This window comes from Molothrus ater, chromosome 7, assembly GCF_012460135.2.
Source record: "Molothrus ater isolate BHLD 08-10-18 breed brown headed cowbird chromosome 7, BPBGC_Mater_1.1, whole genome shotgun sequence".
In the NCBI taxonomy this organism is placed as follows: Eukaryota; Metazoa; Chordata; class Aves; order Passeriformes; family Icteridae; genus Molothrus; species Molothrus ater.
In genome coordinates, this window is record NC_050484.2 from 9,968,111 (window position 1) to 9,991,765 (window position 23,655).

At 40.1% G+C, this 23,655-nt stretch overlaps 1 protein-coding gene across 1 annotated transcript in view; it reads right to left on the minus strand.

The window, feature by feature from the left end:
* Nucleotides 1–23,655, minus strand: part of HECW2 (HECT, C2 and WW domain containing E3 ubiquitin protein ligase 2) — a 146,812-nt gene that overhangs the window by 48,373 nt on the left and 74,784 nt on the right. The window contains exons 4-10 of the mRNA XM_036386342.1: nucleotides 15,592–15,686; nucleotides 11,624–11,699; nucleotides 9,658–9,827; nucleotides 7,008–7,150; nucleotides 4,120–4,220; nucleotides 2,206–3,546; nucleotides 843–938 (exon numbers count right to left, since the gene is read on the minus strand). Coding sequence (XP_036242235.1) covers nucleotides 843–938; nucleotides 2,206–3,546; nucleotides 4,120–4,220; nucleotides 7,008–7,150; nucleotides 9,658–9,827; nucleotides 11,624–11,699; nucleotides 15,592–15,686 — 2,022 coding nt within the window. The remainder of the gene's footprint in view (nucleotides 1–842; nucleotides 939–2,205; nucleotides 3,547–4,119; nucleotides 4,221–7,007; nucleotides 7,151–9,657; nucleotides 9,828–11,623; nucleotides 11,700–15,591; nucleotides 15,687–23,655) is intronic.

A 23,655-nucleotide genomic window follows, 5' to 3' on the forward strand; every position in this document is an offset into this window, starting at 1 on the left:
GTTCTATCTGTGTTCTGCTATCAGACTCCTTCCTGTTACTTGCTCCAATTACAGAGCAAACACAGCCCCATACCATACTGGGAAATAGGGATCTGTTCATTTTACACTAAATATCTTAATTCCTGACTCTTTTAAAGCAACAGAGCTTTGCCACAGACTTCAGTGGCTCTGAATTTCCTTTTTTTTCATATTTGGTTTAAAGCAATGTTTGCCTATCAGCTGTGTACCTTTTTTTTTTTTTGGAGGGGGGGGTCCTTTCTTTGAATACCTAATACTGAATAGATTTTCACTTCTCAAAGTTTAAGCACATGAATAAGTTCAATAATTGAGAGCAACATATTTTTCATATGCATTAGAGAAATTAAAATTCATGTGTTCATTAAAGCTCATCTAACTGTTGCTTAATGTCCAGGTTTATTTTAATATAAAATCTTCACTCTGCCTCAAAAAATGCAAGGAAAGCACAGACATCTGTAAGTTAATCTGCAGATATGAAGGATGTTGTAATTCCTTTGTAAATCATTAGCACACAAGCAGTATTCAGAGATTTCAGAGTGTCTGACAGCTCACAGTGCCTCACAGGCACCATCACCTCATCTCCCACCCCTGTGCAGTGCCACAGGAAAGGCAGCACTGTCTCTGCAAGAGTGACACTCAGCAAGTCTGTGTGCACCAGGTATAATTATCACAGCAACAACACCGGACCCAACCATCATCACTCCTCACTTCCAGCTTCTCAGCTGCTCTTTCTCAGTTCTCACATTCAAAAAAGGAAATGTAATGAACTCTCAGTAATGAGCCACAGGCAGCTTATGCCCCAATTAAAGTATGGAGAAGCTCACTTGGTGGCAGAGCCTCATCCACTCTCTGGTACCGGCTAACGTCCTGACGCACCGAAGGCAGGGACCTCAAGGGCTGGTGGCCATTGGCTGGAGAACCTGGAATCAAAACACACACAAATTTCTTTATTTCTTTTTTCAGTCAATGTGGGGAAGCCCTGGAGTTACCTCTAAACTAAGCAAGCTGGGTTAAAGCTTCTGCAGGACTATGATATTTCAGGATATATCTAACAGTCATCTTTTCTTGGGGTCAAAGTAAGTTATGCTGACAGTTCTAGGCAAGTGATTCCTCTGGGATGTCTTGGTCCTGGAAACATCATCTCTGGGACATGCTACATCCATATGTGAGCAGCCAAAGTCAGGGCATGGAAACAACCTGAGCCTGAGCCATATCCCAGGACAAAGCTCCACCTGGCCGCAGAAACCTCAAGAGTGGGAGGTGGAACTGTCCACTGTCCTTCCTTGCTGCAGCCAAACTGATCTGCAAAATATGATGCAACCTGACACCTAATAAAGAGCATCCCAAATGTCTGGAAAATGCTGTAAAATATTGACAGTATTTGAAATAAACACCAAAATTGTTATTTCCAGTAAACAACCTGTTTATGAAGAGAGGAAATTATTGCTCATATATAGCTCTTGGTATGTTATGAAAAAGATGTATTTGAAAACCCACTTGATTGGATATACTTTGGTCCCTGAAGAAACTGAACAGATTCCATTATTAAAGTTGCTTGGAAACAATTCATTAGGGACACATTTCTACTTTCAGTGATTTTAGTGAGACAGAAAATTCTCAACTGTTAAAATAATTTTAAAATCAATAAGAGTTTTACAGTGTTAACTTGGGCAATACATTTCTCTCCTCCCAAGGTTCCAGTGCGCTAGGATCCATCTGTACAGAGAAGGAACTGGGAAAAGGAAAATAAAGAGCCTGAAGCTGACAAAATATTATTATTTTTTTCCTTTCCCCTTTCTTTTGATTACCTTATGTTTTAATGCTAATATAAAACATCCAAAAGAAAGGAGAGCGATATAAATTCTATTTCGCATTTCATACTTTTGGAGGAGTTCTGTCCGTCATTACCATTTTCATTAGTGAGCAGGGTAGTATTGTGGAATTCTTTCCTCCTCCTCACTACTCTCTCAAGAATTAAAATACATCCAATTTTAAAGTAAACATATTTTGGATATTTCAGGTTTGGATTTTTCATTAAATCAAAAACCTCCAAGAGTCACTTGAAAAAAGAAATAAATTCAAAGCAACAAAAAAAAAACCTTGAAAGACAACGAAATTGAGACATTAACGACCTTTGTTTTCAGGTGCAGCGAGGTCACTCCAGAAAGTGCCTCCTGCAGTTGTTACCTCCAGTAGCTCCTTCAAGCTGTGCTGTGGCACCCTCACAAGCTGCCTGCGCTCCCTCAATTTCTTCATCCTGAGACTGGCTCTGGGCAGCTGCTGCCTGCAGGCTTCTTCTTCTTTGCCAGATTTCTTCTGTTTCCTCTTGGTCTTGCAGTTCACCTGCCTCAGCTTCCTGCGCCTCCTCCTGAGGTAACTGCACCGCAGGCAGAGAACCAGCAGCGCTCGCAGGCTCCTGTGCTTCGGCACCCGGCTCCGCCGCAGCTGCCTCGGGGGCACAGGCTCCCTCCTCCTCCTCCTCCTGGGGGGAGAAGGCCGGAGTCTCGGGAAACCTGGCGCTCTCGCAGGAGGAGCAGCGCATCTCCACGGAGGAGCGCCGCACGGTCGCGCTCTCGTTGCAGGAGCTGTCGGCGCCCTCGGCGTCGCTCTCCCCCTCGGGCCGGGTGCTGGCCTCGCTGACGCTCTCGGTGCGAGCGGGGTCGCTCTGCTCCGTCTCCGACGACAGCTGCGAAGGCTCCGAGCCTTGGTCAATGGACTCCGTCTCGCTGACGCCCCTTCTGCTCCCACCTGCGGCTTCAGCAGCTCCCGGGTCCGCGCTGCCGGGAGGCTGCTCTGCCTCCGGAGGGGCAGCGGACTCGCTGCCAGCCTGCTCTGCTGCGGCCTCAGCCTGAGAGCCCTGCAGGCTCTCGGCTCCTTCCTCCGGAGGTGGAAGCTCTGGGAGAGAATCTTGCTGGTCATCAGTTGATGGCAAAGGAGCATCAGAGGCTGAAACCCTTTCACTCTCTGCAGGCCCCGGCATTACCTGATCTGATGAGGAACTTACTTCATTTCTTTCAACGTTTCTGGTAGCACCATTAAGCATTACTAAGCCACCATCATCTTCCAAAGAAGATGGAAAACCCAGGTCTTGATGCAGCTCGTGCTCCTCTTCATCTGAGTCAATGTGAAGCATAGCATTAAGTCTTGTGTCAGTAGGGAAGCTACTCCTCAGTTTTGGGGAGGCTCCTCGTGGACGGTCGCCACAGGCAGATGTCCCTGGCCTGGGATGGTTATTGTGTTCTATTGCATCAAGATAGTCATTTAGTGAGTCCTGGCGGCCTCTGGGAGGGGATGATCTTGAACCACCAGAGGTCAGCTCATCCTGGTCTGTCTCCAGAGTCCTACTAGTCCTTAAAGAATGTCTCAGGATTGTGTCTCCAGAAGATTCCTCAAAGACTGGGCCATTGGAACACACCGTGGATGTATCGTGATGTCCTGCTGGCATGTCCTCATCATCAGAGGGGCTGCCCAAGTCTCCATTTACAGAGTTGGTTCCTAGCAAAGTCCCAACAGTTTCTGGTGAAGCATCTGCAGAGACAGAAAGAATGAAGGTGAAACACTGAGCATCAAGAACACATAGTTCATTCTACTTAAATTATATAAAAATACGCATCCTTGAAGATGCTTGCTAACTTCAATCAGAAAACTAAGGGAAGAAACTTCAGTCAAAGTAACAGAGGCATCTACAGTGTTGGAACAGCAGTTACAGAATTTTCTCTGTATAAGTCTGTATACTGTTTTGTAGGATATAGAAAAATTAAGAGGTGTATAGTATGCCTTTAAAGATTTCCATTTTCCTTTCAAAAGACAGAGCACTGCCAAGCATACAATGAGAATCATAAGCAGATTAATTTAGAATCAATCCAAGAAAATAAAAAACAATATGCTAAGTGTTGGTCGTTCTTGAACTGCCATCTCCAAGGCAGTACGTGCCATATCTAAATTTTGAATCCAAATACAAAAAAATCTGTAGTAGGGGGACCATACACAAATGAGAAAGTATATTGTTGTCCTCAACAACAGAAAAGCCTAGACATAGAAATACAGAGAAACTCTCTCCATACAACTATATGGAGATCCAGATCATTGACAAATTCTCACCTTCATGAACAGAAGATGTGATTTCCACTTTGAATTGGAGATACCCACTAACATGATCAGCAGGGAGCCTTCTGCCAAGATTATAGCTGAGAACCTGGTCTCTGCAAAATCAAAAATATTGTGTTTTTAAAATTTTTGCTGGCTTCATGTTTTCAGTATTTAATTCCTATTATGGTCTTAAAATTGGCCACATAGTCTGCTTTGCATGGAAAAACACAAACCCCAACAATGGTGTAACATATGTTTTGTTAACAGATAAAGCAGCTTAAAAAATTATGTTTGATCAATTCCAAATACAGATTGTGCCCCACCAATTCTTATAGATCCCTAAATATCTTAAGTTCTAAAGAAATCAAATTACAAAGGTCCCTCTCTAGGCTAACCTACTCCTTTCCCCAACACAGTGTTTTATAATTAACAAAACCTTTCTGCCCCCTTGTGGTTTTTAGTGTGTATAAAAGTCACAAATAGTTACTTCCTAATTTTTCACATTCAACAAAGCACTTCTACGTTCTGATATAGTAAAACTATTAATGCTTGAATTTATCTTTAAATACGTTCTTTAGAGTTACTGAATTCAGTGGGGCTCAGACTAGGTTAGACATTTGTATCAGCTTGAGACTTTGGATCAGATCCCAGGCTGTACATTTTTATTTAGGCACAGCCAGAATTCACAGCCCCAGCTCCCCTCAGCACAGCTGGGACAGCTGAAGGAAGAAGAGGGAGCTACTAAAGACCTCCACAGGAAATTATTGTTATTTATGCAAATAACTTTATACTGGTATAAACACCTCTCTTTTACTGAGAGCACTCCTACTGCAAAATAAAACAAATTAAGTTATTACTGAAATAAGCTGCAGCAGTTTGCATAAACTCAGGGGAAAGAAAAAGCCTTGAGTGGACAAGCAGCCTCCCCTCTCCATGCTGCTCTATAGGCCACAGGATACCAAATCTCTGCAGCAGTGTCTCCAGGACCTGTCAGAGATCCTCACTCGGTACTCCAAGTACAAGTCACCATCAGATAGCTGAGGTTTCCAGTTCTTACATAAGTTTTATATTACTTCATGCCATTCAAGAATAGATGAAGCCATGTCATGAATAATGCCTTCTCTGTATTGAGCTGAATCAATTCTAGATGATTCTCATGCTTATTTATCATGTTTTCCAGGAAATTAAAGCCACTGGCCGTTTCATTACACAAATTTGTGAGCTCTGACTACAGCTAAAACTGGGGCAGAATTTATTAAAAGGGGATGGTTCTGGATTTCATCTTTTCATTCCTTAAGTATCATCCCTAACATCACCAAAATTATGGTTTTATACTTGCTTGACCCAAAAAAAAAATGCAAGAGCATTAGCAGTTATAATTGTGTATTTGGTACATTTCTACTTCACATCTACATTAACCACTACTTTAACTTTGCAAAACCCTTGGTGAAATATTGTCTGTCTTTACACAAAAACTGAAAATGGACAAGTATATTACAGAAGAAGAGGCAAAGATTTAATGTCAGTTCTAACAGCAGTATGACAAACTATCCAAATACCCATATTCTTAATACAGATTTCTTATACTGCCTTTCCTTTCCTAAAACAATTTGGTATATCAAATATACAGAACTGAAATTCAGAGAAGAAAACAGGCAATGTCTTTCAGATTAATGGTTTGAAAAAACAGAGGTGAGAACTGATCTACATAGCAAATTGGTAATTTCCACAAATCACAGCACCAGGAATCCCAGAGCACAAAAACATTTTGGTGTTTAGCAAGGAAATGTACACCCTGCACTAGGTTTTAAAACCAGCCTAGATCATGGTGTTATTTTTGAATGTATAGAATGTGCAAATTTATTAGAAAAAGCTGCTTGTTCAACCAATATGTTGAAATTCAATGTGAGGCACTTCCTAGAAAAGTTTTATTGAGTATATACCACTGTTCTTGGATGCCACTACAAAACAAATGGACAAGCTTTTAAAGAAAGTTCTGTGTCAGAAGGTATAACCAAAATTTTAAGCTACTCTTACAATTTTATTCTTCCTTTACTTAGCAGTGTAGACACCACTTTGAAAATGTAAAGCTGAAAACTGTTTTCAAATTGAATTTGATTTTTTCCCCTTATGCAACCTGTTACTTTGAGGGGAATATCTGTGGGAAAGGAGGCCAGTTTGTATAAGTGTGATGACACTGCCATGCCCTTAAGCTTTAAAGCAGAAAATATGCATTTAATTTCACCATGATTCCTCATGGGCCTAATCCTGTGGCTTTTTTAAGTCAATTGAGACACTAACTTCAGCAAACTTTGAGGCAGGGCCTTTAAAAAAGGCATGCACAAGAGGTGAATTTTGAGTCCCATCAGTGAGCTATTCATAACAACAGGCAATTTTAATTGTGTATTACTGGAAGCACTCTGAAAATAAGGACTCCCAGCCTTGCAGTTCTGGCCAATTCACTGAAGGGATATTACATCTCTGATTAGTGAAGTGACAATTAAAAAGACACCAGCTGTACAAGAAGCCAGGCAATTATACCTGCTTGTTCTAAAAGATTTGCACACAACCATGTAGTACTATGAAAATGCCTTGCTTCTTGACTAGCTAGCCAGAGGGTAAGGTTTCTTGTGAATAGCATTTTTTATGTAAAGAAATAACGCTGAAAGAAAAAGACACACACCAACAGAAACGTGGGTAGATGTATTCAGGACAGGGCTAGAAATGTTGCCATTTCCCAGTCAGGCAATAAAGCTATTAAAAATTACAATATGTTTCTTAGTGCAGATGTAGTAAAAATTTGCTGGTCTGTATCAGAAAGCCTGCTCTTTGCTCTCAGTATCCTAGATGCTGAGTCCTCCTGCTGAACACAAGTTAGCATTAAGAATGGTTCCATTTACCCAATTGCATGTCTCTCCAGAAGTCTCTGAACGGGTATGGTTAACTTCCCAAGGAAGCGCTTGATGATCGGACGACTCTTGGCAAATTTGTCTTTAACCTCAATTTCCAGGACATCTGTTAGAAGTGCAACAAAAGAATATTTCTGGAAGGAAAGAACATATTTGACACCATATCAATACACCTTTATTCAGAAAGAATGTACTTAATTACTACTAATGTGCAGCAAACTCCAAAAGTAATGACTGATGACAGCAGTTTCCACATGACAAAATCATGTCAACATCATTTATAAAAGAATTTTTGCATATGTAACTAGCTTTTTACTGTTCCTCATCCCCTTTCACAGCTCCTTGAAAAGAATTGCTCAGTAAGAAACTGCACAATAAAAGCACTTTCAGGGTGTATGTCAGAAAGAACACCCTGTATCCTACTGCTTGCATCTATTTGCATAGGGGAAAGCAAAAAGACAAGGAATCCTGGCTGTACTCTGTCAGGTCCATGCAGGAGCAAGGAGGTTAAGTGTCTCACTCCAGGCTGTGCTCAGAAGAATTTCCCTCCCAACACCATGCTTGGCATTCATGTTTTGTATGCATGACAGGAAGTCAAAAGAGCAATGTGGATACAGTACATTCAGGACCAGCATTACTACAGAAGGAGAATTTTCTATGGAGTTTTTCTCCAGCACTGACAAATCTTCCCAGCAAACTCCAAGAGAACCTTTTCCTGCACTTGAGCCCTTTAAACAACATGGTGCTACTTTATGGAAGATTTCTTAATGTCTGGTAAAATCATTTTTCTACCTTTCCATACATGGGAACATTAACAATTACTCTTCTCAGCTTTCATTTTCATGAATTTTGTGAGTACTTCATCTCTTAGATCTGTACTGCTCTGTCAAGTCTGCCCAATGACAGCCAAATGATTCAAATGTGGTGAAGGGCAAATGTTAAGCAAGCATGTTGGCAGACACACACACATACATACAGTGTGATGATAAATTTCCTTAGGAAAACAAGCTTAGGAACCCAAAATTTGTATTTGTCATCTAGATTTTAAAATATTCCAAATAAGCAAGCAAAGTATGGCATAACCTACTCAGAAAAAAACAAGGTTATCTGGTTATCCTTTTACTATCTGCCACCTTTATGACCTCTGAGCAAACCACCTGTGCACAATGCCTAATTCACATGTAGTTAGGAAGCCAAAGATAGATTGAACAATGAGAAGTAGGAAAAATAGCTCTTCAGTTCAGTTCTTCCTCAATGGTAGGTATCAGATAAACATCTTCAAAAAAACCAATTAAACTGGATCAGGAATAAAATACCTTCCTCATGCTGAGCAACTGTCACAACTGGATTCCTCTGATAAACAGAACTTAAAAATGTGTCACTCTCAGTTTGCTATAATATTGCAAATTACTTTGCAGCAAGTATTAGGTGTAAAACAGGATCAATCCTGCACCACTAGGACAGAATATCTAATGGGATCATAACTGCTGTTGTCAGAGCATTGCTAAAGGGAAGATCTAGCAGCTAAAGCAAGCTAATACAATGTGTGCAGCAGTGAACATTATCTCTTTTCTAATAAGCTTCAAAGCCAAGGAGAACTGGAGAAGGGGAAAAAAAGGGAGGGGATAAAAAGAGTGTATTTTCTATCTAGCTACTGGATAGATGGACAGACAGACAGACTGAAAGCTGAAGAATCAGCGTAGAGATGCGAACTTAGTTTTCTTAAAAGATTTGAGGACTACTCACTTCTACAGTCTTTCCCACAACCAAGTACCCTAGGGCAGTGCTAATGTTGGCTGGCCCTGCTCAGTTCTGCTTTACTGCTTGTTTGCTTTATGATTTGTGGAAACATTCCCCAAAGCCTACTCAATTTTCATCTTCCCAAAGAATACATTAACATTCACCACAGTACACGCTTGCCAGTCCTGAAAGGGCTATGGATGTGTGTCAGCAGTTTCACTTTGCCACATAAACATTTATTTTCAAAAGCACAGACATGGCTCTCCTGCATTCAATGACAGTTGTGGGACTGATTTCCTTCCGTGGGATGCACAATTTACCCAATACAAGCACGTTTGACAAACTGGCCAGACTACCAGTTTCCCCCCTTGCTGAGTGGTGCTCTAACACCCTCCTGGGTTTTCCTTCCTGCCAAGGTGTAGCTTGCAGGGGCTACATCAAAGAGCATCCCCTCAGCCTGACAAAACTGAAAATTTGTCACCTGCTACGCAGTACGAAAACTCCATTTCCAAATGAAGAGTTGTTGCAATCACTGAGCAAGAATGCTCGTGTAGTGTAACTTCTCTTAAAGAGTCTTCTCACAACATATAATCCAGCTTCAATTAATTTATTTTTGCAGTTTGATGAAACCTACAGGGTGGCTAAGTGAGTTCAGCCTTTTTTTAGCAGAGAAGGGAATGAACTGCCAGCAGCTTAAATTCCCAGCTTTAATATGCAGACGGTAACTGCTTCTACCCACTAACTGGGTTCCTAAAATTACCAAAATTTCTTTGTCACTTTAAATAACTAGCTACAAAATAAGCTCACAGCTTTAAGAGAGTAAGGCCTAATGCATGAGGAGAAAATGCAAGCCTGGTACGCTGCATCAGCTGGCAGACAGCTCCCAGAAGGGATACATTACCTCTCTGTGCCAAACAGGATTAGTTGTGTTACTGATGATAGTCGACCTTCTTTCCTGGCCATGGTGAGCAAACGTAGGAAATGTACTTTTCTTGCCTGGCTGAATGGACATCTTTAGATAAGGATCAGGGTTGAAGAACATGCCTTTTTTAAGTCCAGCTGCTCTAATATCTAAAAAGCAAAACAAGAAGGAAGGAAAAAGGAACTGAGTAAATTAAAGCTAGTTCACAAAGTAGTGTATTCCTAAAATATTACCCAGGAAATCAATTCACCATAGATTACTAAATAAAGCAACTTAAAAGTACTCACACATTAACTGGATCCAGTGTACAGCAGGAAATCAAGTGTTTTCCCAAAAGAATATAAGGAAGAAAGGTATCAACATCCTCATTTACATTCAAGCCTCCACTTATTTGTAAAACAAAAAGCATAAACTTGTAGCTCACCTACAAATATTTTTCTCAGTAAGGCATCTAAGGTATTTCCACTCAAAGAAAAAAAAGAAACCCCAACAGAAACAGCCCAAAATGAATCACACAGTACTTGTTTTGTTTCTGGGTGAGAAGATAAAAAAATGTATGGGAGGTAATGCAGTGAAAAGACACTTTCCAAAAGTTCAGTCTTTGATAAATGTAACCTACCAAGTCTACTCTGGACTATTGATGCAATTTTCTCCCAACAGAGCAGATAATCCACCTCACATAAAATGAGGCGAAGTCTTCTGAAAAGGCTTCTTTTTTTCCTAGGGAAGCCTCAGTACTGCTGCCCTCACAACTTACAACAATAAATAATAATTTCCCAAGAGCATATTGTCATGACTAAGGACTTCAATGACAGTGCAAGCTTCAGCAACAAGAAAAATAAAGAGGTACTTTTTAATATAATATTAGATTTTAAACTTAACTGTAAAATATTTCTGTTTCTCTGTAGGTTTGCTGAATCAGAAGACTTTTCTTTTTCCATTAAGTACAGCAGTATGCTGCATGCAGCAATGCAACTGGCACATACAGTTTAGACATCCAGCAGAATTCACTGCTCTAAACTTAAATGCCATGCCTGTGGATTTGCTAAAAAAAAGAATCCTACCCAAAATTCAGAATTAAGCCACACAGCAGGAACATGATGAAATAGAGTCATGTGTAAATGAACAACCTAAAAACATTACAGGACACGAGTCACATGCCTATCAGTCAAAATAATTTCATGGGACTCCTCAGGCAGAATCACAACTGATGTTAAACAGTTATACAGATATTAAACAAAACAGGTTTTTCAGAACACACAAAGCAATTACTTGTATAGTCCACTATGTGAGTCTGTACAACCTATCAGCTCTATCTCAGGTGACTGCTGAAAGGCCACTCCAAAAAGCAGTGCATTTTTTCTGCTCTACCTCTACAATTTCTGCACATTTTATTGTCAGCTCTTCAATATTCAGAAGTGAATTTCATCTGCCTTTGCTCAAGCTGAATATGCTTCTGTCTCACACAGGATTTCCCTGGAATAAAGTGCTAATCAAAACAAGTGAAGCTGGTAGACTGCACCACTACAGCTATTTCACTGTAGTGACAGCTTAGCTCTGTTACAAGTGAAATTTTTTTCCCTTTCTAAATCACCATTCAGCTATTGCTTTTTTCAAAGTGATGGAGCCAGACTACATTTTAATTACAAGTTATGCTTTCCACTCTTCAATCAGAGAGGAACTGTCCCTTGTGCAAACTGGAAATTTCCCTAAATTTTTCATGCTGGGATATATCAAATCCATTTCTTTCACTCCTGGAGATCCATGATTCTGGCTGGTTTTCAACAAACAGAAGTTATAAAGAAATGACATCTTTCAAGCCACTAGAGTGTGCTCCTACAGAGGCTAATGAAGAAAAGCAATCCATCTTTGATGTTATTTAGAACAGAAATTTACTTTTTTTTACACAATAATTTGTAAAAGACAGAGAAGTATTGTTTTTTACCTGATAGGGTAAAGCTGACCAACTTCCTAGAGTGCTGAGCTCCAGAAGCACCTTCATCTGTGCCTTCTACTCCCATCTGAAGAAGAGGAAAAAAAAGAAATATACCATAGAAGTTTTCATCTGCTTTGTACATGCCTGAGGATGATATAACACAATTTTAAGGTATTATGCTAGGGAAGAAGCTAACCAAATACTGCCTTGCTACCCCAGACAGCCTCAGCCACAGCATTAGTTTACAGCAAAATATCTATTATTTATGTCACACACTGCTAATATACCAGTAGCCCAAATCTTCCCAACAGAACATGTAGAGGTTAACACACATGCAGACAATATTAATCAGAGAAAAACCTGTATCTCTTACGGCTTTCCCTTTTGTAAAATAACAAACAACAGCATGGATTTGTAAAACACATCAAAGCACTGAGCTGTCCAGTGACAGCACATGTAACTTTTGTCACTTTCCACAAATAGATAATTTAGTGTGCAACAAAAAAAAAAAAAAGCAAAGAGATCAAAGAGAGACTAAAAAAGCTTTTAGCTCTATTAACAAAAGCTCCTTTCAAACAGAAAAGCGCATCAGACATCTAAATATAAATGTGGTCTAAAAGCTTATGCTGCACAGATTTTTGAGGTTTGGTTTCTACTGAAATCCCTTATTAGGTAAAGAACTACTTCAGAATAAAAGTTTCTCCCGTATTAATGTCTGTCTCTTTCAACTAGCAGAAGGATTTGTCTTTCAAGACAGAGGAGATGTGCATCCAGCCAAACAATCTATCACAGAGACATCAATGGAGAGATCTCTGAAGACAAATGGCTCCCTGGGCAGGCACTGCACTCACTCCCAGGCAGGAGAGGTGACACAGAAAAAATCTGAGCCAAACACAGCACTGAGGATTAATACCAGTGATAGAACAGGCTCTGATCTATTGGAAGATGCAAATCAGCTGAATAAAAATGGGCACACCTGTGACTGTAGATGAAGAATGTGAGGCAGCCCTGAGCAGTGGTTTGAAGTCACCAGATGAATAAATGACTCTGGAGCTGCAGTAGCCACAGGGAAGCTTCTTTGCATTCATCAAACACATAGTCATTACTTTTTATACTGCTTTAAGCTGCTTAATAATATCATTTCAAATACTTCCCACGATGATCAGCAAGCACATTAGAATTTCATTGGAATTAGCAAACGTGGATTTCTCCAGACAAAGTGATGAGGAACCAGCCATGATGATGGGGCCTGGCATCCCCATGGGCCTCAGCAGTCTTGTCAGGGGACACCCCATGCCAGCAAGCACTGCCACTCACCAGCCAGTCCATTCCCTTCCCTCACTGCTGGCTTCATGGGCACTTCCCACCTCTCAGGGCAAGACAAGTCTCACCAGAGTGCTCAGAACTATCCCTTTTCCACCCAGCATGACATTATTATGCCAGTGATTTTATACAGATGCCTAAGTAGTGACAGGTGGTAGCAAAACTATGAAGGCATCAAAAGCAATGGGTTAATTCCAGCTGGATCACTGTCCCCTTGTCCACAGACAGATACCATGGAAGCAGTGAGAGTGATCCCACTGTGATAGCAATGCTGTCCAGACAATGCCACAGGAATGCTGTGTATTCCAGTTTCCTCTTTTGGGTTTATTTCTGCACACACTGTTTTCCTTGTTAAAAATGTTATTCATCAACAAAAAGGCCTTCCCCATTCTATACCTGTTTTTCTGCTACAAGTTGGACTCCATTCAAATAACATAATTTTTATTGCTAACTTCATATTGTAGAAAACAGAATGAACCGACAATTCAGCTATAGTAACATGAACAGTGACAATGTTCCCTAGCACTTCCATGACTTTTCTATACAATCTCTTCCTTTTCCATTATGATCTAAACAGCAGTTTCAATTCTTCTGCCCCAAGTGAAAAATTTCATCCCAGCACATACACGCAGAGTTTTGCAGCACAAAGGCCATGTCATCTGGTGTAACACAGCGTTTCTAAATGCTCCATCAGGCCTTCTATCTCCTCTGAGCCAAAGTAACACAACAGAATGTTAGCTGCTTTTCCAAAAATATGATGGAATTAAATACCTGGTGTGATACACCATCAGTATGAAAAAACCCAGTAAGCAAGGAATTTATTGCACCATAAAAAAGGGGAGTGAGAACACCTTGACTCTTACCACTTCCTCAAACAGCACTTCTCTAAGAAAAGACAGAACCAGTACCAAGAGAACTCAGTGGTCTCTATTGCACAGTTCTTAAGCTCATCACCAAAACCACGGAAATGCAGTGAAGTTTTAATGTTTAACAACAGGTTTACTTACACATAACTAACCCAATCTGACATTTTTAGGAAGTATCATCTGAACTGTCATACAACATTCTCATCAGGAAATCTAACAGCTCTCTATTTCTGGAAGGCTGCACTGTTAACGCGAACAAAAATGTTTATATAAAATTACCCCTTCAGCAGGTGTGTGAATTCTGTACAATAGCCAGGACCCTGCATTACCTTTCAAATGAAAGACATTTAAAGAGCAAAAGCTGGTATAAGCCTTCAGAATTACCATGATTCTCAAAGACAGCTCTCCAGGTAACTACCAAGTCATTAAATGCATAGTTAGATGAGAGATGTTCAGATGTCCTTTTGTTCAATGATTCTCAAAACTGCTGGTGGATAATACGATAAGGTCAAGAAAATACAAAAGTTCAAGTGGTTTCTCCACTCAGTATAATCACTCTGCTTCTCAGTAATGATATAGTGCAGCACTCAGCCTATTATAAGGGTTATTCTGAGATGCATTTTTTCCTCTTGCTCAAAATCAGACTACCCGTCTTTAGTTTATAAATTGATTAAAAACAGTAGCTGGCAGGCTCATTAACTATGACACATTTTCTCCTGTAAAGTATCGAGTCTGTATGCATCTGTGAAACTGTTACTCATACTGAGATCTGACAATTAAATGATGCTACCACCTAGGTTGGTAATGCTAAGAGAAAACCCACACACATTTGGATATTATAGATACAAAGTCTAGTACAGCACATTTAGTGTCAGATAACCATAGCATGTTGTGTATATAATACACAACACTGAAAAAGCACAAGTTCAGAATAAATGTTATGCAGTCTGAGTAATTTCTGCTTTACTGCACCCTCAACACTGCAGTTGTCAGGACACCACCCTGACAGTTGTGATCTTAAATATTTGGCAGCTAACATCAACAAATCAAAGGCACTGTGAAACTTGCTGAAGCTTAGCTGCAGAACTAACCTGATAGATAAATCACTTGTAGCAAAAGCACCATGGCTCAAGTTTGGAAGCCTTTTCTGCCACTGCTTAACAACTATTCCACTGCAACATAAACAACTAAAAAAACTCCTCTAAAACTTAAACAAGTCTCATAACACAAATGCACTAAGACAATACTGCTTGATAATCAGGGAATTACTAAATTTCAATGGTATATGAACACTGAAAGAATTCAGTAAGTTTTGCAAGAGCAGAGTTTTTTCCAGTTTAATTCATACTAACAATTGCCATCTCTGCAACAGTTTCACACTGAATACCAGGAAATAGTTAAGAAATAGGAAGAAATGGAGACTCTGGACATGGTTTCAGTTATATAACCATGTGAAAAATTTCTATTATGGTGTTAAATTACAGAAAACTCTAAGTAGCAAAAAACTGAATGCAAGCAAAGTCAAATTCTTAGCATAAAAGACTTCAGTTAAGCCCAGTGACTTTTTACCGTTATTTTATTATGAGCAATACAAAACCATGAAAATAACCTTCCAGTTTTCATAGTTTTGTAAGACAGCACTTTTTTTTTTTATAATTGTTGTCAATAGTAAAAGTAGGAGACATTGATGGCTTGGTCTGACAGTTAATATTGTCTTTACTACTGTCATTTTATAAAACCTATCAATAAATCATCCACAAATACAATGAACAAAGAGGCTAAACTCACCATCACAGCAGGGTTTTTCACAGTGATACATGGAGTAGTAGCTCTGAGGGCTCCACTAACACCATGGTAGTATTTAAAACAGATCTTTATTTCAGCTGAAAAGAAAACAAAAACCACATTAAACACTTCATGACTGACCCTAGGCAAAAGAGACACAACAAAAGGGTCCAGCATTCAGTGACCTATCTTCAGAAATACCCTAACAGGAAATTAAAAATAGAGCTGCTGGTTAGATCCTTGTTGTGTGTTGGGTCATTCTGTTACTTAACAGACAAAAATTATAACTTACCTAATTCTGCAACTTTTATTTCTGCTACTATATCATCAGCCCTGAAAAAGGCATATAAGACATTTGCCGCTAGGATGATTTTGTAGGACTTTGGAAGAACGTGACACATATGTGAAGGAAGCTGGAATCACTTTATATATCAGAGCACAGGAAAGGTAAATGTTGAACCATGTTTCTGGTCCCACTGATTAAAGTTTTGTTTGCTAAACTGCATTTGCTGCAAACAAAAGAGTATTATGTTTAACTGGAGCCTGACCTCCACTGTAGTTCCTCTGCATTCTTTCAACCAAGCAGAACAACTATAATTATGGCTGCCCTTGATCCTCTGGGATTTTCCCTATCTGGAACAATGTCTGTTTTCCTTCTCCATTGGGATAACTCTTCTGTGTAAGGCTGATGAGAGTTTTACCCCTGGGCACAGAGATGGCCACAGGCAGACAGCAATGGCCAAAGGCAGGCAGAAATTACAGCAGCCAGTTCAGACACAGGATGTGTATGAAAGTCTTGGCAGTTCAATTCCTCTGCTTGGTTTAACAATATGTCAGTAGTCCTGAAGTACAAAACCCCAGTTTGGTGTAAGATTTTGAGACATATATGGCCTGATTCCTTGAGGGTTGAGGTACCCACTAATCCCTACGCAGAAACCCACTCTGCAATGCTGCTCAGCCAAAAAGGATTATTTATTTTTAAATTTGCTGCAGTTACATATCAACATTTATTTACTATCTTCCTCCCAGAACAAAGAGGAGACACCTCAGAACAACTCTTCAAAGGAAAGTGTCTGGCTGACAGTGCCTCCAGGGAGTCAGGAGGTGGAGAAGCTGCTGAGCCCACTTCCTCCTCCTCACAGATGAGTTCACACACAGAGACAAAACATGCTCTATTTACCACAAGCTTTACAGCAAAATTCAAAATGCAGACAGGATTTCTAATCACCTACAAAGGTTTATGAGACTTAAAACTCATCAGGCAGGACTATGGGTTAGTTTCGTCCTGGACTGAGCAATTCTGCTTACCTACCAACAGTGCTTGTATCCAAGACTCACAAGAATTTCTAACTCACATAAAATCAGAGGTTCAGCACTTGCAAAATTTGGGAGGATTTATACCAAGTACTGGACTCTCCACATTGTAAAATGCACATACTAAGTAACAAGAACTCAAGTCTGAGCATATCTTATTCATACTGAGAACATATTATGGCTACATGAGAGCATGGTTAAGACAGAGTACTATTCCAACCAAAACTTCCAATTTCCAGCTATATTGCCTGCTTTTATTGCATTGTTTACTTTTATTGCAACCCGAGCTTAATTTTCAGAGTTTCTGGAGCTGCTGTTTATCCAGTCTGCTGTGACTATCTTCTGTCAATTCATCACTTTCAAACAGAATCTAGCAATAGAAAGTTTACCAGCTGCTGGTTCTATCCACAGACAATCCATAATGCAATGGGGGACAAATACTCTCACTACACTGACAGGTACATTTATCTAAAGGCTGAAATGCAATACTACAAGTTTTGCATCCTCATATTTCTTTCTCTCAATGACTTCTATGAGCATACAGTACTTTTCAATACCTGTATATGGCTGGTGATAGAAAAATGCTTGATTCAAGAAATGGATCTGACATTCCCTTTCAGGTACACTAAATTAAAAAAAAATCAATCTAACAAACAAAATACCAAACTTCAGCACTTATTGCTAGAAATAATTAGAAAAAGCAGAGCACTTAAAAACATGACAATTAGACTTCTTCTCCCACTTGCCAGCAGAAGCAGCACTGATTCAGTTTGGGCTTTATACAGCACTGCATTTAGAGAAATGGCAGATCAGCTGTTAGCACTGTGTCAGTGGGATTAATACAAGAGAAGCTGTGCTTGAAATTCAGCACAAAATTGAAAAATGGGCTACCCACGATAGGCATGCAGATGTTGGCAAAACGAGCATGGATTTGCAAGACTGGATCTTATACACAGCAACAATACAAACACTTCATAGGGTAAGAGACACCAGAGTGGTTTTTTTCTTGGCTAATAACGCTAGGAACTGCAGTTAATGTTAACAGAAGAAGAGATCTCAAAGGAACCCTGTAAGTTCAAAGCAGCTGAGGATGTAGCTTTTTGACATGTCTTGTGTGGTGCTATCAGAAAAAAAATCTGGATTAGAAGAGGTTTTTCTTGATGACCCATGGATTCCTGACCTCTAAATCTATTGAAAAGTATCTGTGGCTGATCTGGTAGTTACAGCTGGTGTTCTGAGATGTGTTCTAAGGCAGCAGTAAGTTCAATTACCTGCAAACAGGACTTCAGTATTTTGAGAAATGAGTTCAATAACATATTAACCCACAGGTTTCCTCTGAACTATTCCATACTCTAAATGCACTTTAGCATGTGTCACCTACAAAGTTTTCCCAGTTTCTTTCATTTCTCCTGCCCCCTTACTTTTATGTGTTGCCTTCAGGGGGAAACTGGTATTTCCCTTTTTTCTTTCCTACTAATTCTTTGCATAGGGATCCCATGCAAAGCATTCTCATTAACTCAACAGGTTAATGAGAATGCTTTGCATGGGATCCCTAATGAAAACATTAAGAGCAGTAAACCCAGCAAAGGAGATACATCTGTACCTGACCACAGGACCATTTGCTGTATCATTAAAGAAAATAAGATGTTTCAGAACACAAAAGAATTTTCATTCATGGGAAAAATTAATGTACTTTAGATACTACACGTGTCCTTTTATAATTGACATTCCTGCAGACATACAGACCACAATAAATTCCTTCTTTAATTAAAAATAAGCCAAAAATTAAATTGGGGGGATTTATGATTCTTTCAAAGCTATCACATGGCCATATAAAAAGTGATATAAATGTTAATTAATCTGAAAACTCTGTGAAACCCTATTCCCCTTCTTTTAAAGCTAATAGCTGTTACTATGTCATAACCATAGTCTTATAGCTCCATTACACAAATCAGTTGGAATCAGTAAAGGTTTCTGGGACTCAAACATTGACATTTGAATTTCAAAAGAACACCTGCATGAAATTATAGTGCTGTTACCTCTATGGACCATATACTTTTGCCTCTTCAATAATAAAGGGATCAGCTTACACTAAATAACAGCTTGGGTTTAAAACATCACTAATTCCCCAATGTTCCTCACTAACTACTTTTTTACTGCCTTTAATACTTTACCTTAGCTCATCAAAAGAATGTTTCATTAAAGAAAGATACTAAGAATACATAAATACATGAGCATAATGCCTGGAGAATGCATTCTTTCCAGGAGACTGATAATGCAGGAAAGCAAGTGTGTTTGCTATGAGAACAGCTTGCTCCAGACAGACCCTAGTGAAACAAAACACCTATATTAGAGGTGGAACCATCTCCACTGAGAAGGGATAATCTCAGATACATCTCAAAAAAGAAGTCAAATCTAAGTTGGGTTACAACAGAACAGTCTCTAGAGCAAAACAGTGCTCCTGGTTCACTGTATGGAACCTGCACAGCAGCTGAAACTTCCTGGCCACTGCAGCTGAGTGCCCAGAAGGTACTTGGGCTGAATCCATAGCTCTCTGCAGACAGAAACATATGTCCTCCAACATTCACTGAGGAAAAAGCTGACAGAACAGTAACTCATTGGAAAAATATGAGAGCATGTTCTGCAAAACTTATTTAAGAAAACTAGAACAAATGAAGTCACTCACATTCATGCTTTACAAAGCTATAAAGGGAGATGCAATCCATGAAAAAGCTACAGATTTAAATCCTATTTTTTCCCATCTGAACCTGACAGACAACTGCAGAAATTTAGCAGGGCTATGCATGTCCTGCCTGTTGAACTTTTCTGTAGCGTGACAGTACAGTGAACTCAACATTTCTGTTTGGACATTTAGCATTCTCTTCTCTGCATCACTTTCAGCATGTGCATTTTTGATTACTTTCTACGGGACAGTAGCAAACAAGCAGCAGAATGCAAGGGCCAAAGCTGGCAGCCCTCAGGTACTTGCTATCTCTCTCAGCAGGTCTATCACAGACTTTATTTTACAGGAACATTAGGCAGACCACCTACAAAGTGACTTACAGAAAGCCTTTTAGCTAAAGTAGGATCAATAACAGAAAATGCTTATGTCCCAGTGGTCTTTCCATCTAACCTGCTTCAAAGGGAATGTGGACAAATGCTTGTTCAGGTAACAGAGCATCCCTATCCCTACCAGCCCCACTCACTTTGCTGTCATCAGAGATTCTTATTTAATAATAGTCAAGAACACTGACTATTATGCTCCAGTTTGGCAAAATATTTAACTATAGTCTAACCTTTAAAACAAAACATGTATTATGTGCATAAGGAAGTCAACAAAGCCTGCCCCAAATGTAAAAAATACAAGACTTGATCCTGTTTCAGTTATTTTTGATACACAAAAATAGCTGTTAAGAGACAACATAAAAAAACCAGCAGAAGAATAATAGAAGTATTTCTAACTGAGTGAATATGTCTATAAATAGAGTAGGGACAATAACCATGAGTCCCCAGACAGACCACTGAAAGGGCACTGGTTGCAGGGCACTGCACAGATGAATGTTCCAGGCTCAGAACAATTCCATGTGAGAAAACCATGACCTTTACAGAATTTAACTCTGGCAAAATTCTGAATGGTAAAAATATAAAGATTGGACACAAGTAATGGACTACATTCATAGAACATTCATTAACATTGACCATTATGGCCAAAACCATTACAAGAAATAAACTCTATTCATACTTCTAGTTACAAGTAGCCCTTAAAAGATAAAAGTATATGAAGTTCAATTATTAAACTGGTTTTTTTTTTCCTTCGATATCTATCAGCTTTTAACAAAAAAAGAGAACTGGGAGTCTGCTTTTCTAGCTATAAAGTAAGGCATTTCAGTCCTAATACACTATTTTTGCAAAAGTTTTAATTTCATGGAAATAGGAACTGAATACCAAGAACTCCACATAAAACCTCACTTTTAACATGGTACCAAAGTGCAATGCAAACACATATATTACCATGTTTTCTGAATATATCTCTTAGTATACTCATGTTCTTACTCATGGGAGACAAACAGATCGACACCTGCCCTGCTGAGTAGGGCTTGGGGGCAGCTGGTGGAGGGGAGGCTGGACATGACCCAGCAATGGGCACTCCCAGCCCAGAAAGCCAAACGTGTCCTGGGCTGCATCCAAAGCCCCAAGGGCAGCAGGGCAAGGCAGGGGATTCTGCCCCTCTGCTCTGCTCTGCGATCCCACCCGGAACCCTGCATCAGCTCTGGGGCCAGCACAGGAGGGGAGTGATTCCACAGGAGGCCATCAAGAGATTGGAAGAATGGAGAACCTTTCCTATGAAGACAGGGTGGGAGAGTTGGGGTTGCTCAGCCTGGAGAAGAAAAAGCTCTGAAGAGAACTCACTGCAGCCTTTCAGTACTTGAAGGGAGCTTATCAGAAAGATGAGGACAGATTTTTTACCAGGTACAGTGGATAATGGTTTTAAACTAAAATAGGGTAGATTCAGACTAGACCTAAGGATGAAACTTTATACAGTGAGGGTGCTGAAATGCTGGCACAGGTTGCCCAGAGAGATGGTAGGTGCCCAGTCCCTGGAAGCACCTAACATCAGGTTGGATAGGGATCTGAGCAACCTGACCTGTCGAAGACGCCCCTGCTCATTGCAGGGGGGCTGGGCTAGAGAACTGTAAAGGTCTCTTCCAACTCAAATTATTCTGTGATTCTATGCCACAAACGAGATCTTAGTTCAAAACACACTGCATCTGTGCAGTCACTGCATCCAAGTATCGCAGTGTGGCACCAGAAGTAATTTAACCACAAACATCCCAGGGGGGATTTGGAAATGATTGATGTGACAAGACTGGCAGTCTCTGGATGAATCCCAACAGCTGCCACTGTGGATTACTGCTCACAGCATAAAGCCATAGCACTGCTAAAGAAAATATATGCAAATCAATGTATTTCTATTCTACTGACAGTAATGACTATGACATCAAATGGTATAAATAACAACAAAGGTAGGTAAAGTAGGTGAAGGTGCTTCTTGTGGACACTGTAATTAACACTCATGGGACCAAAACTATAACTTATAAATACAAGGCCAATACAATCTCAAAGCAGGCTCTCAGCCTAAGCCTGTGCTAATAAACCAGGCAGGACTATGGCAGAGAATCAAGAGTGAGCACATGCCCATCCATAGTGCTGAACTGTAACCACCCCCTGCTTCACCTACTGGAATATGTACAGCTTTTCACTTCTGGGCACACTGCACATGGAAGTGCTTAAGCACCAGTTACCTGCTGCACGGCAGTGACTGTCCTATGCTGATCTCCCTGCCATGGCATCTCCATCATGACCTGCCCTTCTCTGTACTGCAGAAACCTGACTTGCAAGCTGCAGATTATGAATGAGCAGCAGCTGATAGTAGCTATCCCAAATAAATCTCACACTTCTTCTCACGTGTTTTTTCTATCACCAGCCTTCCTATGGATCATTTCACTCCATCTTTCTGTTACCTCTGTTCTCCATATAGAATACCACCACGATCCACTCTGTTTCCAGCACAATGCCCCAAAGGGTGTTGTGCTTCCATCCAAAGCTCACAGACTGCTATAGCCAGAGAAACACTTGCCATCTGAAATCATTGCTGGGGCAACTGAAACCTCTCTTGCACCAGAAAGTAAAGGCCCCAATGTTGGGAAGCCTGAACAGCCTGATGCCATGCTAAATACCAGATGACCATACTATATGCAAAAGCATTAAGCTGTGTTGCACTTTCCCACTACTGCTACCTGTTTAGGATAATAGTCCTTGAACTTGCTTCCTTTTACAGGAGGGTGAAAATTGTAAAGTTGGGTTTAGCAATCCTTCTGTAGTTTACACACCAAAAAAAACCTGACAGAGCCATCCAGTGAGTGAGTCATTGTTTTCATTTGCTCACATTCTAGCAAGTCTCAGAGCAGGATGTTTGAAAGCCACCTCTGCTATGTGAGGAAACAGCATATCAGGCATATTGATCCTCAAACTCACCTTCTTGAATGTCTAAAATGACTGAGTTCCCTTTCATGCCTACAAAGCACTTTTGCTCCTTCCCCAGGGAAAAGCAAGAGGAACAAACACCTGCCTCTGTACTGGCTGGCTCTGCAGTTCAGAGCAACTCACACTCTCTCAAGGTGACATCTTAAGGACACTGGCTGTTTGTGATGGTGAGCTGGACTTGGTATTTTGCAAATATTTTCCTTCTCCTCTGCATAATATTTCCTCCCTCCCCTTCTTCAGCCACTCCCCTCAGAGGCTGCTTGTTTTTCTGGAATTAAGTTCATTTCTCTTTATTTCACTGTTGATTCCTTTGATTCTCCCTTCCAGGGCAGAGCCTACAGAATTTTTGTGTTGATTTTTGTCTATGACAAATAGAGTTTTCTTTGATCATCCTTTTTTTGCTAATTTTGGATGCTTTGAGGGGAATTAACGTCTGTTTTCAGTACAAAGAGGAAACTCTGCCCTCCCTTCTTTCTGCAGGTTGCTTGATCTGAATAGAGCAGATGGCAAACTATGCCTTAACATGTTACTTTCTTGGAAAAGTAGGAGATATTGAATCCCCAGGGAGGGATTTTTAAGATGAATAAATTAAGTGATCTTAATACTGAGCTACAAGACTACAGACACACAGTAATGTGAAATTCAGAAAAATGTTTATCCAAGTCTACCTTAAACATAAGCATAAATTTGAGAGACCTTGGTGAAACT